Source organism: Bos indicus, chromosome 1 (genome assembly GCF_029378745.1).
Source record: "Bos indicus isolate NIAB-ARS_2022 breed Sahiwal x Tharparkar chromosome 1, NIAB-ARS_B.indTharparkar_mat_pri_1.0, whole genome shotgun sequence".
Taxonomy (NCBI): domain Eukaryota; kingdom Metazoa; phylum Chordata; class Mammalia; order Artiodactyla; family Bovidae; genus Bos; species Bos indicus.
In genome coordinates, this window is record NC_091760.1 from 64664636 (window position 1) to 64680413 (window position 15778).

Sequence of the window (15778 nt, forward strand, 5' to 3'; positions counted from 1 at the left end):
AGGGGCAGACTAAATAACTTCAAATTTGCTCTAATCTCTTTTCCTTCTCAAAATTCCAAAGGGGGGGAAAAAAAAATAACAGGAAGCCTCACCCTTGGAATGAATGAATACATGAATGAATAAATAAATCCAACTTTTTGGTTGTCATTAAAAAAAATTCCAAAGGAGGGTGAAGTCTCCTAAAAATCAAGGGCATTCCAGGACTTCCCTGGTGGTCCGGTGGTTAAGAGTCCACTTGCCAATGCAGGGGTTCGATAACTAGATTAGGAAGATTCCACAGAGGCAACTAAGCCCATAAGCTACAACTACTGAAGCCCGTGCACCTAGAGCCCACGTTCTGCAACAAGAGAAGCCATCACAGTGAGAAGCCCTCACGCTGCAACTAGAGAGTAGGTCCCTGCTTGCTGCAACTAGAGAAAGCCTGCATGCAGCAACAAAGACCCAGAACAGCCAAAAATAATTTTTTAAAAATTAAAAGCATTCCATGGAATCAAGCTCATGGACAAGACCCTTTTCCCTAAGGTCCTTCCCTAAGCTCTTGAGAGTTCTACTAACTCCCTGAAGGTAAACAGTGAAAGGCAACAGAAACTAGCCTCCCTCCCTAACTCAACAATAACAGGTATGTGCAACACTGTAAGAACCCTCCCATTGTTTCACAAGACAGATATCCCCAATGGGGCATCTGCTCAGCAAGTCTGGACACAGCCTGACTGGATGAAACCCAAGACCATTCACGGTAACCAATCTCACACAGAGCTTTAAAGAGACAGCTGAAGGCACTGACCCTCCCCTCAGCTCTGAATGAACAGGAAATACCGACCAGTAAGGGAGGAGGCAGAGCTCTGGTTAGGGAACAGAGCCACACATTTTAACTCTCCTCGTATCCTGGTCAGGCTATAAAATCTCAAGATGCTTGCAACTGCACTATCCTCTTCTGAGCAAAGCAGTCGCCCGCTTTTCCTGTGTATGTCACTGTGCCTCGCTCCATGTGACCTTCCTCTACCCCGGCCATGGCTGCTTAAACCAGGCTCTAGTGTCTGTGACATGGCCAAAAGGCAATTGCACCAAGAGCAGGTAACTGCTTCCAGCCACCTAGAGAAAATAAGTGACCTACAAGACCCTTTTCAGAAGGGTCTGCACGTGAGACAGGGTCAGCAGGCAGTAATGCCCTAAAAACAAATAGTAAGAAAAGCAGTTATAAGGAAAAGCAAGCTACCAGAGCTGCTGGGAGACGATGGGATGGATGGCTGCTGCGATGTTTTCCTACGTAGCCTGTTCATAAATCCCATCATCTGGGCTAACTGGACCATGTCTCAGTTCCTGGCCCCTGAGAGAACACCAAGCAACAGGTTCAATGAAAACCAGTCCCCCTGGCCACTCTCTCATGGTCACAACTTTCAATGCACCTAATCTTGGGTACCTGGTTCCACTTGCTCTAGCATTCTCCCTTAGCGCCCCCATGATATTCTCTCAAGTTCTGTCCCCCACTGGATCACTAATGGTCTATCCTGATTCACTACTACTGCGTCAACCTCTGGATCCATACGTGTTATTATGTCACTGCCCATCTGTTTCCATGAATGTATTTGTTGCTTAAGTATGTTGAGAGGATTTTGAACAAGGGGCATGATGCAGTCAGATCTGTGTTTCAATAACTCATTTTCCCATCTCAACTTGCGTGATCTGTGAGCAGAATGACTGCCCTCAAACAATCAGGAAAAACGTTTTGGCTTTTCCATGACTGAGTAAAGGGAAGCAGCACGCCAGTATGAGCACAGTATGAGTCTGCGAGTCACTCAAGAGAAGGGTCTACTGGTTTTGTGTAACTAAGTGCAAGGAGCCTCTGAAGAGCCCGAGACTGGCCCCCGGAGTGCTAAGTGGGTGTGTGCAGAGCTACACCTCTGAAAAACCAGGGGGGAGTTCTGAACTTCACAGAGCTAGAAAGGATCACTCGGCCTTCATCCTGACTGCACACTGTCCCCTGGGAAGGAAAGTCAAACATGAGGCAGTACGCTGACCAACACAACAGAAACAAAGGCAAGCACACAGGGAGCCTGACGTTAACTCTGGGACAGTCCCAGAAAACTTTCTGGGAGAGAAGAATCTAAACTACACATCTGATGACTAAACACGATTCTGCCAGACCCACATGGGTTGAGGAAAGGCCTTCTAGAAAGACACTCCAAGGATTATCTGGAGAACCACAAGGCCTTCGATGTTCTAGAGAGGTCTGATAGAACCTGTGTGGGTTAGACAGAATGTTGCTGTGGAGTTTTTCCTAATTAATGTGCTTCCTAAGACCAACTTACTGTTCATTTAAAGTGAAAGGCAAGGCATTAGAGGAGAATCAACACATACAACATATTTAAGAAATAAACTAAGACAACACTGAAAAAGTACTACCCTGTCCCTTGACTCCATACTTAGGGCCAAGGGGATGGTAACAGATGTGACACGAGTGGAAGCTTGGATGTGCTGGCATTTCTTCACCCGTGTTCTGTGGATGCCAGAAGAATATGTCCAGGTTAGCCTGCTGATCCGGGAGGATGAGAAACACACGGAGCAGAGCCACCAGCCTAGGGCAACTGACCCCCAGCTCACACGTGCCTACTGACATGGCTACTCAGATTTCTGCGGCTGGATGATCAAACTGGGGATATTCATATAATAAATATAATATGTCCACAATATGAATACAGCTCACAAACATAACGTCGAGCAACAGAAGCCAGACCTAAAAGAGTACATAGCGTATGTAGTCTATGGAGTACATACTATGTTTCCAATTACCTACAGTTTCAAAAACAGGAAAAATCTAATGCCTGGTGTTATAAACTTGGAATAAGGGTAGTGACAGAAAGAAGCATGGGCGCTTCTGGGGTTCTGGGAAGAGTCCATTTCTTAATTTATGTCCTGGTTCCACAGGTATGTTCATTTTGTGAATCTTGAATGTACACTTCTGAAATGTGCTTTTCAGTACATTTGTCGTATTTAAATAAAAAGTGTATGTACTACTTGTAAAAAAGGAAAAAAAAATACTTACTGAGGTGTGGAGACACAGAAGGGCAATTGTCAAGTCTTGCTTTTTCCACAAATGCTTCATCCGTCACAGTTCCTTTCTTCCCTAAAATGACACCCTTGCTCAAACTAGCCACGAGATCCTTTGCTTTAGGAATCTCTTGAATAGCACCCACAAAGTAGTTACTGGTGGCCCACCCAACCACTGTCAGGCATAAGGTAAAAAGCAACAGCAATCGGAATTTGTAGGAAAGGTGGAAAGTCACGTTGAAGTTCATGTCTTTGATTATGTGAGCAATAGGTATCTCTCGGCCTCCACTGCAGGCAGGAAGCTTCAAGTTCAGCTATTCCAATCTGCAAACTTGATGACAACTGTGCGATGCCTGTTTTTGTTTGGGCGTTCTGCTCCAACAATCCCTGAAATGCAATCACAAAGACATGCTCTTTCAGATGGAAATCCTAACCTGAGGTAATACTCACCAGCACACACTGAAAACCTGTCCCCAACCAATCTTAACTATAACAGTAATGGGAGTTCTCCAGTGAGAGCTTAAAGATCAGAAAACCAGAGATTTTGGAGGTAGAAGGTTCCAGCTGTCATTCACTCCAGACGTCACACAGGTGGAGAAGGCAAAGGAGAGCCGATCATTGCCTCCTCAGTTCTGAGCTGGCACAGCCCCAAGTTCAAGGGTTTTTCAGTTATAAATGTTATAGCCACACTAAGGCACAGGGCACACCCCAACAGGTGGGGAAAAGGGCAGAGGACACAAAAGGATGCCAACACAGGACGCAAGAATCTGCAAGAATAACAGACTACAGCACAGCGTTCCAGATCTGGGGTTTGGGTTTAGACAGAAAGTATGACCCATCACTTCACTGGGCCTTGGTCTCCTTACCTGTAAAATGGGGATAAAAACTGTACCTTCCTAGAGAGGTTATTGAGGGACTGGATGACCTAACACATTAATACAAAAAGTGTTAGCCCACGTCCTGACGCATAGTGCATGCATACATGCTCGGTCGCTTCAGTCGCGTCCAATTCTTTGCGACCCCGTGGACTGCAGTCCACCAGGCTCCTCCGTTCATTGGATTCTCCAGGCAAGAATACTGGAGTAGGTAGGCATGCCCTCCTCCAGGAGATCTTCCCGACTCAGGGATCATACCTGCATCTCTCATATCTCCTGCACTGGCAGGCAGGCTCTTCACCACTATGCCACCTGAAGCACCCACCAAGTGGTAACTGTCACTGCTGTTATATTATTAACATTAATGACTCTAGACTAGGGATGACCTACAGGATGACCACTGGGCTGCCAGAATCACCACTCTGCGGTGCTGCATTTCTGTCAGGATGAAATTGCCATCCTCTTTTCATACTTCAATTGCATGTACTAGGATAGTATGAGAGATGGCTATGCTCTTAGTAACTAACAAAAATTTGTTTATGAGTTTCTGAGGCCACCTAGTTGAGGGCCTTCCCTGGACTATGGTAACTACACTAAGGTGATGAAAGCTACTTGGCAAGGCCCCACATCTTCTCTGCATTACCAAAACCACGTCTCTTCTCAAATTCTAAATGTGTCATTGTAAGAGTGTGGAAAATGCTAAAGCCAGGATGCTGATAATCTCCACAGCAAATCTATTCTCAATTAAATGGAGAGAATAGAGACCAAACTATATTCCCCACCAAAATAACACAAAAACATGTATGATTAAATCCTAAGTAATAAAAAGAAAAACAGAAAATAAAGTCTATCTGTGCATATGATTACCACTAAAATGACAGAAATAAGAAAACTCTATGAAGAAATAGAACCAAAAGCTAGCAATGATTCTATTAGAAATAGGGGATTAGCCAAGGGTGTTTTTTTTTTCCTTTTTTCTTTCATTTTTGGAAAAGTATAACACACTTCTGTCTTTTTGTAATGAAAACAAATTTGATTCTTTAAATGAGATGTGGGGATGTGGTAATTTACTGTGAAAAATAAAACAACCCTAGCAACTCTCAAGACAGCCTCATACTTACTAAAGGGTAGCATCCCCAAATTTTAGCCTAGATGAGTTTGAGGGAAACCTAGGAAGCATTCTTCTCTAGACTCAATGTTATAAATGGAGGTTAGGTTCCTGGATCAAACCACAAAAGAGAAGATCTGACCCAGGAAGCAATTAAACAGTTTGGCCTGTGCTTAGGGTCTTGTGAAGGCATCACAAGTAAATGCTGAAGGCAGTAATAACTCATTAGAAGATTAATCATTAAAAAGAGGAGTGTGCATTTATTCTGTGCCATGTTCTAGGAGTTCAATCACTTATATTAACTTACTTATTTCTCAACTTTGTGAGTTTAGAATTATTCAGTTCAGTTCAGTTCAGTCACTCAGTCGTGTCCGACTCTTTGCGACCCCATGAATCGCAGCACGCCAGGCCTCCCTGTCCATCACCAACTCCCGGAGTTCACTCAGACTCATGTCCGTCGAGTCAGTGATGCCATCCAGCCATCTCATCCTCTGTCGTCCCCTTCTCCTCCTGCCCCTAATCCCTCCCAGCATCAGAGTCTTTTCCAATGAGTCAACTCTTCACATGAGGTGGCCAAAGTATTGGAGTTTCAGCTTCAGCATCATTCCTTCCAAAGAAATCCCAGGGCTGATCTCAATTAGAATGGACTGGTTGGATCTCCTTGCAGTCCAAGGGACTCTCAAGAGTCTTCTCCAACACCACAGTTTAAAAGCATCAATTCTTCAGCACTCAGCCTTCTTCACAGTCCAACTCTCACATCCATACATGACCACAGGAAAAACCATAGCCTTGACTAGACGGACCTTTGTTGGCAAAGTAATGTCTCTGCTTTTGAATATGCTATCTAGGTTGGTCATAACTTTCCTTCCAAGTCTCCTCATTTTATAGAGGAGAAAACAAAGGTTTAGAGATTACGGAACTTGCCAGAGACCACACAACTATTAATAGTAAGCGGTGGAGCTGGGGTATGAGCCCAGTGTTCATCTCCAAAGCCTGGGCTTCTGCCACACCCTTCACACGAATGTTGCTATCTCTTTCCTCCTCTTGGTACCTGGCTGTGTCCAGCACAAACCCTTGAAATACGCAGCTTTCTACCTCTCCCCTCCTGTCACTTTCTTTGGGACTGTCTTTTGATATTGTTTCCTGGAGGTCTGTTTCCTTCCCTCCAGGTAATAGTAAGTCTGCAGGTTCCTGGAGCCAGACTGTCTCACAGACTTAACAGCAGAAGGCTTGAATTGCTAGGACTGGCAATCATTTTTTATAAAATCTCAATCTTGGAAAACTTAGGGAACATTGTTTGTCTAAGAGCTGCTATGCTCATAGAGGAATGGTGTTTCAATAGAGATCTGCCCAGCCTGCTTATCAGCTAAGTGATTGAAGGCAAATACTCTTACCACATTTCCATTTCCTCAGCTACAAAACAATAATTAAAAATTAACTTATCTTACAACACTGCTGTAAGAATTTAATGAGATGATGCATCGGTCAGACCTAGCACATTCTCACAGACAAATAAATAGTTATTGACTCTGATTCAAAAGCAGAGACATTACTTTGCCAACAAAGGTTCGTCTAGTCAAGGCTATGGTTTTTCCTGTGGTCATGTATGGATGTGAGAGTTGGACTGTGAAGAAGGCTGAGCGCCGAAGAATTGATGCTTTTGAACTGTGGTGTTGGAGAAGACTCTTGAGAGTCCCTTGGACTGCAAGGAGATCCAACCAGTCCATTCTGAAGGAGATCAGCCCTGGGATTTCTTTGGAAGGAATGATGCTAAAGCTGAAACTCCAGTACTTTGGCCACCTCATGTGAAGAGTTGACTCATTGGAAAAGACTCTGATGCTGGGAGGGATTGGGGGCAGGAGGAGAAGGGGACGACAGAGGATGAGATGGCTGGATGGCATCACTGACTCGACGGACGTGAGTCTGAGTGAACTCCGGGAGTTGGTGATGGACAGGGAGGCCTGGCGTGCTGCGATTCATGGGGTCGCAAAGAGTCGGGACACGACTGATCGACTGATTTGATCTGATCTGACTCTGATTACCAATGTGATTCACACCCAAATTTTATCAGAATGCTAACCAAGAAAATGTTATCTCTGGAATTACATATTGAAATCCATATTGAATCATTTCATTTTCCATTTCTCTGTTATTTCCTATTTTCTTTCAATGAGTATATACTAAGTAAGTAAGTGAAGTCGCTCAGTCGTGTCCAACTCTTTGCGACCCCATGGACAGTAGCCTGCACCAGGCTCCTCCATCCATAGGATTTTCTAGACAAGAGTTCTGGAGTGGGTTGCCATTTCCTTCTCCAGGGAATCTTCCCAACCCAGGAATAGTATATACTACTTTTATAATTTTTTTTTTAATGATTTTTTTTTTAAAGAAAGTCCGTTTTAGGGCAAGTCATTCCTGGTTGGTGTTGGAGAAAATGTCATCAGATTGGAGTTACCTGTAAAAATATTTAAATAAAGGAGAGTCCCTGAACTCTCCCTAAAATGAGTTTTCTCTTTTAATTAAGGCTATCTTAAAGTGACAGGAGGATCATAGTTATAGAGAACAAATTCAGATAATGTGAAAGAAGTTATTTTAGGGCAAGTCTCACCACCCTTTTCCTTCTTAGGTCTGCCCTAGAGTTAGCTCAAAATGATGATGTTCTCATAATTTTGCTCTTTCTCCTCTCAATTTAACCAGTCTTTTCTGAGCACCTGCTATTTTCAGGCACAGTGCTAGGCACCAAAGGAATTAAGATATAGTCCTTGTACTCAAGAGTTTATTTCCAACCCTTCCTTAGATTTTAATGTCTGCAATTCGTTTTCAAATATGCCACCCCAACCCTGAAAATGGGGAAAAAGATTAAATAAGACTAGCAAAATATTGAAAAGTATTGAGTAAGGTGACAGGTACCTGAGAGTTTCATTTTCTTTTTCACCCTACTTTTTTGAAGCCTTGGAATTTTCCATTAAAAAAAAAATCTAGCACAGAAGACAAGCTATAACAAAGGGCAAATCAGCATAAATGCTAAGTATCATTATCATTCTTAGAGAATCTCTACATGCACACATTTTTATAGCACCATGGGAGACCAGGGGAAGATACCAAGTGTCACTCCATAAATACTCACTAAGCACTTATGCACCCAGAGAGAGGGGTATGGTTTTCACTCAGCAGCCAAGAACACTAAAATCAGCATTCCAGTGTCTCTAAATCCACCTGGTAATCCTGCACACACAGGATGTCTAGAGTGTGAAAAATGTGGCACCAGGCACATGGTCCTACTCCTTTGAGGTTCTCTGGGATAGCACCAACGGAAAGGCCAACATTTCGCTACTCCTGTTACTCCTGCAGAGTTCCTCAGAGCAGACTATTTCCACACATATTGTCCTACTTTCCTCGGAATTAAAGCTCCTTTACCATATTTAGCATATTGAAAAGCAGAGACATTACTTTGCCAACAAGGGTCCGTCTAGTCAAGGCTATGGTTTTTCCAGCGGTCATGTATGGATGTGAGAGTTGGACTGTGAAGAAAGCTGAGCGCCGAAGAACTGATGCTTTTGAACTGTGGTGTTGGAGAAGACTCTTGAGAGTCCCTTGGACTGCAAGGAGATCCAACCAGTCCATTCTAATTGAGATCAGCCCTGGGAGTTCTTTGGAAGGAATGATGCTAAAGCTGAAACTCCAGTACTTTGGCCACCTCATGTGAAGAGTTGACTCATTGGAAAAGACTCTGATGCTGGGAGGGATTGGGGACAGGAGGAAAAGGGGACGACAGAGGATGAAATGGCTGGATGGCATCACCAACTCGATGGACGTGAGTCTGAGTGAACTCCGGGAGATGGTAATGGACAGGGAGGCCTGGCGTGCTGCAATTCATGGGGTCACAAAGAGTCGGACACGACTGAGTGACTGAACTGAACTGAACCTGGCTTTTCAGTGATCATTGCCCAGACCCTAAACAAGCAATGGTTCTGTGAAAATTAATGAAGAGAAACCTAACTGAAGTGGAATTGGGAGGCCAGAAGGGGAGATATAGATCACATCAAAACAGACTTCTTGCAACTCTGGCAGGAAGTGTTGCAACTTTACTACCACTAGCAGGAAAAGGAAGCTTTTCTCCTACTCTGGCAACACCTCAGCCAATGAAAGACTGTCACAACTGTCACAACTGAGCCAATGAAAAGCCACCATACTTCAAACTCCCAGTTTCATCCAATGAACTTTTTTTTCAATAACAGCCCCTCCCAATTTCCCCCTCTACTCTATAAAAGAGTTTCCTTTCCTTTGCTTTACCAGACTTGCATGTGGTTTGACAGTTGCATGTTCCAAATTGCAATTCTTTACTGCTCCTGAATAAACCCATTTTGCTTGTAAAGTAACTGGCTGTTGTATTGGCAAGGGAAGGATAGAAATGATTAACAGCCATTTACACGTACAGGTCACTTAAACTCAGACTGAGCTCCTAATGGCCAAAACTGGAAGCATCTGAGCAAGAAAATAATGATACTGTATTTTAATCCACAGAATAAAATGAATATCCATTAGTACATACTGATATAAATGATCAAATAAATAAACGGGAAAAGGCAGCTCTTTCCTACAATAAACTTTCAATTAATAAAGAAGCAGGAAATGGGGGGGGGGTGGGAATCACCATTAGGCAAACATCATTGTAAATAATTGTGGCAGACAAGATCCCCCAGTTGGTGCTAAAATTAGTAGGTAAAAATTTGAGGACAAACAGAGTTTACGTTGTCTCAAAGTATCTCCTCTCAAATAATATAGTCAAAGCTGTGGTTTTTCCAGTAGTCATTGACAGATGTGAGAGTTGGACCATAAACAAGACTGAACACCAAAGAATTGATGCTTTTGAACTGTGATGCTAGAGAAAACTCTTTAAAGTACCTTGGGCTGCAAGGAGATCAAACCAATCAATCCTAAAGGAAATCAACCCTGAATATTCATTGGCAGGACTGATGCTGAAGCTCCAATACTTTGGCCACCTGATGGGAAGAGCCAACTCATTGGAAAAGACCCTGATGCTGAGAAAGACTGGGGGCAGGAGAAGGGGACGACAGAAGATGAGATGGTTGGGTGACATCACCGACTCAATGGGCATGAGTTCAAGGAAGCTCCAGGGGATAGTGAAGGACAGGGAAGCCTGGCATGCTGCAGTCCATGGGGTCGCAAAGAGTCAGACAAGACTGAGTGACTAAAAAACAAACAACAAAGGGAAAGAGTAACTTTACAGTGAAGAAACCTAGCAGATATCACCTTAACTAATGATCAAGGTTAACATCATCAGTGATGAACTGCACTCTACCAAATAACTAATCAGTACTTTTCTACAAAATACCTTCATTCTACAAAACAACTGGTACTCTTTAAAAGAGTCAAGATAATGAAGAATCAGGCAAAACTGAGGAATTACTTAGACTGAAGGAGACTAAGGGGAAATAACTAAATGCAAGGTAGGATCCTCGACAGCATATGGAAACAGAAAAAAAAATCATTGGCAGGAAAACTGATGAAATTCAAATAAAGTCTATAGTTAATAGTATTGATAACTGAACAACGGCTATGTAAAGGGCCAATATAGGGGAAGTTGAGTGAATTCTCTGTACAATATTATCAACTTTTCTCTAAGTCTAAAGTTAATTACAACTAGAGCTAAAAACTCAAAGGCTGTGTATAATCCAAGTCAACATACAGCAGTAAGGTTAACTTAATTCTCAAGGAGAATCACTATTTCTTTATATTCCTAGTGCCTCACACTGACCTGACACATAATAGGTGCTAAATTTGGTAAATAATGAATGACTTTCTAGGATACACTAGTTGAAACGCATAAGGACAATTATCCCCAACTACTACTAAAATAAATGTGATAATAGTATAAAAGGAGAATAAATAAAGATTAATAAAGAAGGGGGAAATTTAACTGGGCATAAAATTCTATTTAGAGAAGATTTTTAAAACTGCAAAAGGCTCACCCCCATGCTAGCTCCCTTTGGTTTACTAACACCAATGCTTTTCTAAGGGTAGAGGCCCTATCTCTAAAAAATGACACTGTCTTAGTCATGCCTACCACCTTTTGCTCCTCTACTACTGACTTTTCAAAAGCAGTACGTCTCTTTTCTGATTCTAGGAGGAGATGCTGTTTAGCCTGCCACTTCCTCCCTGATCCCTTGGAGCACACCAGAGCAGTGTCCCTGCCTCCTGGGCAAGAGGGGCCTGATGGTGCGGTACCACCTATTTTACAAGGGTTGGCATGAAACAGTCAGGAAACAGGAAATAAATTCAACCGGGAAAGGACTGAAATTGTTTCATTTAGTCTATGTTATGCAGCAGAAAGAAAAGAATTTCCAGTGGGGGATTTTAGCGGAGGCTCGCCGTGTATTTGTGTGTCATTCTCAGCTATCCCAGAGAATGCTACAGTGGGGTCAGCTGAAGTTCCCTTTCTGCCATTATTAGAAGCACATCAATGAGAGGCTGAAGGTCTGAGGTAATGGAAAAAACAAGGGTTTTGAAGCCACGAAAGCTAATTCAAATCTGGTTACCAGATGCATGAATGGCGCTGGGCAAGTGACCTAAAGCTGAGTCTGTTTTGCCATTTATTTTAAAAACATTTTCCAACGTGTGATTTCAAGAGTGCCTATATCAAATGCAGAGAGAAATATGTTAAGATTGCAGATTCCTGGGCCCTGCTCCAGAGCTAATGGATTAGAACACCTGGGCCTGGGACTCAGGAAAATGAATTTTTAACAAGCTCCCCAGGTGATTCTTATACGCATTAAAGTTTGAGAACCGATGAAATAAGAGATTGGACCTGTAATGCAATAGATCTTCAGAAACATTCCATTTTCCTTCTGGTGAGGCAAAGCAGTAAGAAGATATGTGAAAAGAAGATGTTTAAAATGTATTTGAATAGCTTTCAACTCTATCATTTAGAAAATCATTCTAAGAAATAATCAGGTAAACCATGATACTCAAACCAACATTACTTAAAACCACCAAAAATTCAAAAGAATCAAAATGCTAACAATAGGGACAACAGACAGGCAGAAATTGCTCGGTAGTGTCCGACTCTTTGCAACCCCACAGACTGTCGTCCATTAGGCTCCTCTGTCCCTGGGATTCTCCAGGCAAGAATACTAGAAAGTGAAAGTGAAGTCGCTCAGTTGTGTCCGACTCTGCAACCATGGACTATAGCCTACCAGGCTCCTCCATCCATGGGATTTTCCAAGCAAGAATACTAAAGTGGGCTGCCATTTCCTTTTCCAGGGAATCTTATCAACCCAAGCATAAAACCTGGGTCTCCAGCATTGCAGGCAGATTCTTTACCATCTGAGCCACCAGGGAAGCTGATTGAATTAATTACAATACCTACATATGACGCCACACATGCTTTCCTTAAAATGGCACTTAAAAATTTAACTACACAGGAAAATACTCATGATAGCTAAGAGAAAAAAAAACAGAACATAAAAATGTATGTAGAATACAATCCACATTATGCTATGTATGTGTGGTATACATGCCTTTTATATACAAAATGTCAGAAAGAATTACTGATGACTGTCTCTTAATAATAGACTAGAGAAATATTGTTTATTCACAATCTATTTTTTAAAAAATAGGGTTATAATCAGAAATGAGTTTTTTTTTTTTCTGATGACTGTATAGTTTTCCTTTAAAATATATTAAAATTTAGAGATGACACAATAGACAGGGATTATAATTTACCTAACTTTAGTAGCAATTTTGGAGAAGGCAATGGCCCCCACTCCAGTACTCTTGCCTGGAAAATCCCATGGACAGAGGAGCCTGGTAGGCTGCAGTCCATGGGGTCGCTAAGAGTCCGACACGACTGAGCGACTTCACTTTCACTTTTTACTTTCATGCATTGGAGAAGGAAATGCCAACCCACTCCAGTGTTCTTGCCTGGAAAATCCAGGGACGGGGGAGCCTGGTGGGCTGCTGTCTATGGGGTCGCACATAGTCGGACACGACTGAAGTGACTTAGCAGCAGCAGCAGTAGCAATTTATTAACATAACTGGTAAGGAAATCTGTTCTAAAGAGGCCTCAATGAGCCCAAATCCTAAAAAACTTCAGAAGGGGTCAAATAATTTCCCATGCCAGAGAACTCTGTGATCTCTCTCTGAAATTCCTATTCCTAGGCTCCATCCCCAAGAGATCTTTATTTCCAAGGCCCAAGGTGGGGCCAGGTAATCAATATTTTGGGTTTGAGAAACCATTGTTCATTGATGGCTTTTTTTAAAAAAAAGAGAGAAGAAAACCACAACTGACTTGCTTTGAATGTTTCCACTTTGAATTAAAGATCTTCAAAGAAACAGTTCTCAAGTCTTGCATGCATTTCTGGGAAAAAAAAAAACACAATTAACAGCTCAGTTTAAACTAGATACCAAAAGCTTATTCTATCAAGTGGCACCTAAAATATACTGAGTTAGTTTTATTGCCCTCTGCAACATTGTGTAGTCAAACAGTTCAGTACTGCTCTTTAACAGATGTTTTGAATCAGATTAAAAATGCACGCTGAAGGGAAGCAAGATATGCCACACCAAAATAGGCCACTTTGACATACTGATTATTTTGACTTAAAGTTACTTAACAGCCAGTGTAAGGACACTTTACCCTTTTTTCTTCCCCTAAAAGCGGAAATATATCCCATGTGAAAGGTGCCTTTTCTATACCAGGAGGGCACCACATCAGGCATCCTTATTATCAGAGATAAGAATGCAAGGTGGAGAGCTCAGTACAATAAACCTTAATACTTTTTCATTAATTTACTACCCCAAACCCAACTTCTTTGTCTTATCAATTCTTCACGTATGTGGTGTTTCTTTGTCTAAAAGATAATAAAGGCTGCCTGCTTTGGTTACGTCTTTGAGCCTCATATTTTTAAGGGATCCCACTGGCATGAAATTAAATTTGGTTGTCTCCTGTTAATTTGCTGTATGTTAATCCAATTTAATTATTTGTCTAGCCAAAGAACCTAGAAGGGGGCAAGAAGTTTTTCTCCCCTACAACACAAACAGGCACATGAAAACTTTGCACTTTCATAGGGTTTAAAGGCCAACCCGGCTCTAGAAAATAAAATTCCAAAAGGAAAACTATGGTCCTATTAAGCATTATCTCCTTCCCCAGAGTGATATTCCAGCACTCCAGCCCCACTGTTCAGCCTGGATGTCTAGGAGCGCCCTCCGCCCCTCTTTTTAAGCCCACTTTCTCAGCCTGGACACTGAATCTTAGTCATCTCTATCCGAGATTCCTTGACTTTGTCGCATCCTCAATGTTATTTTTCTTTTTTAACAGACATTTAGAAATTAAACAAACAACACCCCCAACCTTCAAAGGACTGTGTTCTTCCTGCTCCCTTGCATCACCCAACGGCTGTGCCCCGGCCGCCTCCACGTCTTCATCATTCACCCACTCTTGAACACCATGCAATCCAGCACACGCCCACGCTATTGATAACTGCTCTCCCGAGGCCACCAACCCAAAGGCCTTTCCTCAGTCCCCATCCTCATGGGCTTTGGATCAACAGACAGTGTATGGACTCAGAGCCAGACTAAGCGTAGAGAGCTGATACACTTTACCATCCAGTCGATCCTCACCACTCGCCGGCCCCTCCCTGCAGGCCACAGGCTGGGATCAGTGGGTGGGTTTCCCAGCAGAAACCCTGGGGAAAGAGAGCTGCAAGGAGGAAGGGACATCTTCACGCTGATGCTCCCCGCACGGACAGAGGTGCTGGCGGCGACCCCGGAACCGTGACGCGGGGCCTCGGGGGATGACCCCTGGATTCCTACCTGGCAGCACCTCGCTTGGCCATCCCTCCGGCAGCAGAGGGAGCGCCGCAGTGGTGCCTTCACCTGAGCTGGTGCCTCCCGCCGGGCTCGGCCTCCGCAGGCCCCCTGCCCGGCCGCGCCGCCCGGGAGGAGGCAGGACGGCCCTCCGAGGCCCGGCCAGCGCGCGCCTAGCCGCAACCCGGGGACCGACCCGCCCTGCCGCCCGGCAATGCCCACACGGCGCCAGTCGCCCTCCGTGTGAAACCCTGCGTCCCGGGCACCGGCGGAGGGGAGGCCCCACGAACTCACCCCAGACGCCGCGGCGACGAGGACAGCCCGGAGAAAGCGGAGACGCGGAGCAGCTGCCGTGGGGACCGCCCCCGCCGCCGGGAGGAGGCTCCACTCGCCTGCTCCGCCCCCGCCCGAGTCGGGAGTCGCTACGGCCAGGCCCCGGGCGGGTCTGCGCGGTCCTCCGGTGGGCGGGCCTGACGGATGCCAGCCCTCCAGCCCCTACCCTCGGTCTCCTCCCCGCCCCGCTGCCCGCGGCGACCGAAGGGGAAGCTGGAGGGAAAAGGACCCCTTGTTCTTCCGGTGATCTTAATAAAGCCCTGTGCCAGTAATGCGCGAGGGTCTGGGCACTTCCCAAATTACATCCTCGTAAATATTCACAAAGCTTTGGGAAGGAGATAGGAACTTGTCCATTTTCCGGAGTAGAAAACTGAGGTTTTACAAGTTAATAAATTTACCTTACATCACCCCGTGTTAAGCCGCTGTAGTCGTGCCCGACTCTTTGCGACCCCATGGACTGTAGCCCTCTAGGCTCCTCTGCTCATGGGATTCTCCAGGCAAGAATACTGGAGTGTGTTGCCATTTCCTTCTCCAGGGGATCTTCCTGATCCAGGGATAGAACCCGTGTTTCTTTAATCTCCTGCATTGGCAG

General features: G+C 44.1%; 1 protein-coding gene across 2 annotated transcripts in view; it reads right to left on the bottom strand.

Annotated features, from left to right (window-relative positions):
- The window catches only part of B4GALT4 (beta-1,4-galactosyltransferase 4), a 30945-nt gene extending 15667 nt beyond the window's left edge, over window positions 1–15278 (bottom strand). Inside the window, exons 1-3 of one of the 2 annotated variants that reach the window (XM_019985226.2) lie at window positions 15148–15237; window positions 13340–13408; window positions 3044–3435 (exon numbers count right to left, since the gene is read on the bottom strand). In XM_019985226.2, the coding sequence (XP_019840785.2) occupies window positions 3044–3296 (253 nt within the window). In that variant the 5' untranslated portion in view covers window positions 3297–3435; window positions 13340–13408; window positions 15148–15237. Of the gene's footprint in view, window positions 1–3043; window positions 3436–13339; window positions 13409–15147 lie in introns of both variants that reach the window. The other variant, XM_019985298.2, reaches the window with a different exon arrangement.
- Window positions 15279–15778: the final 500 nt, after the last annotated feature.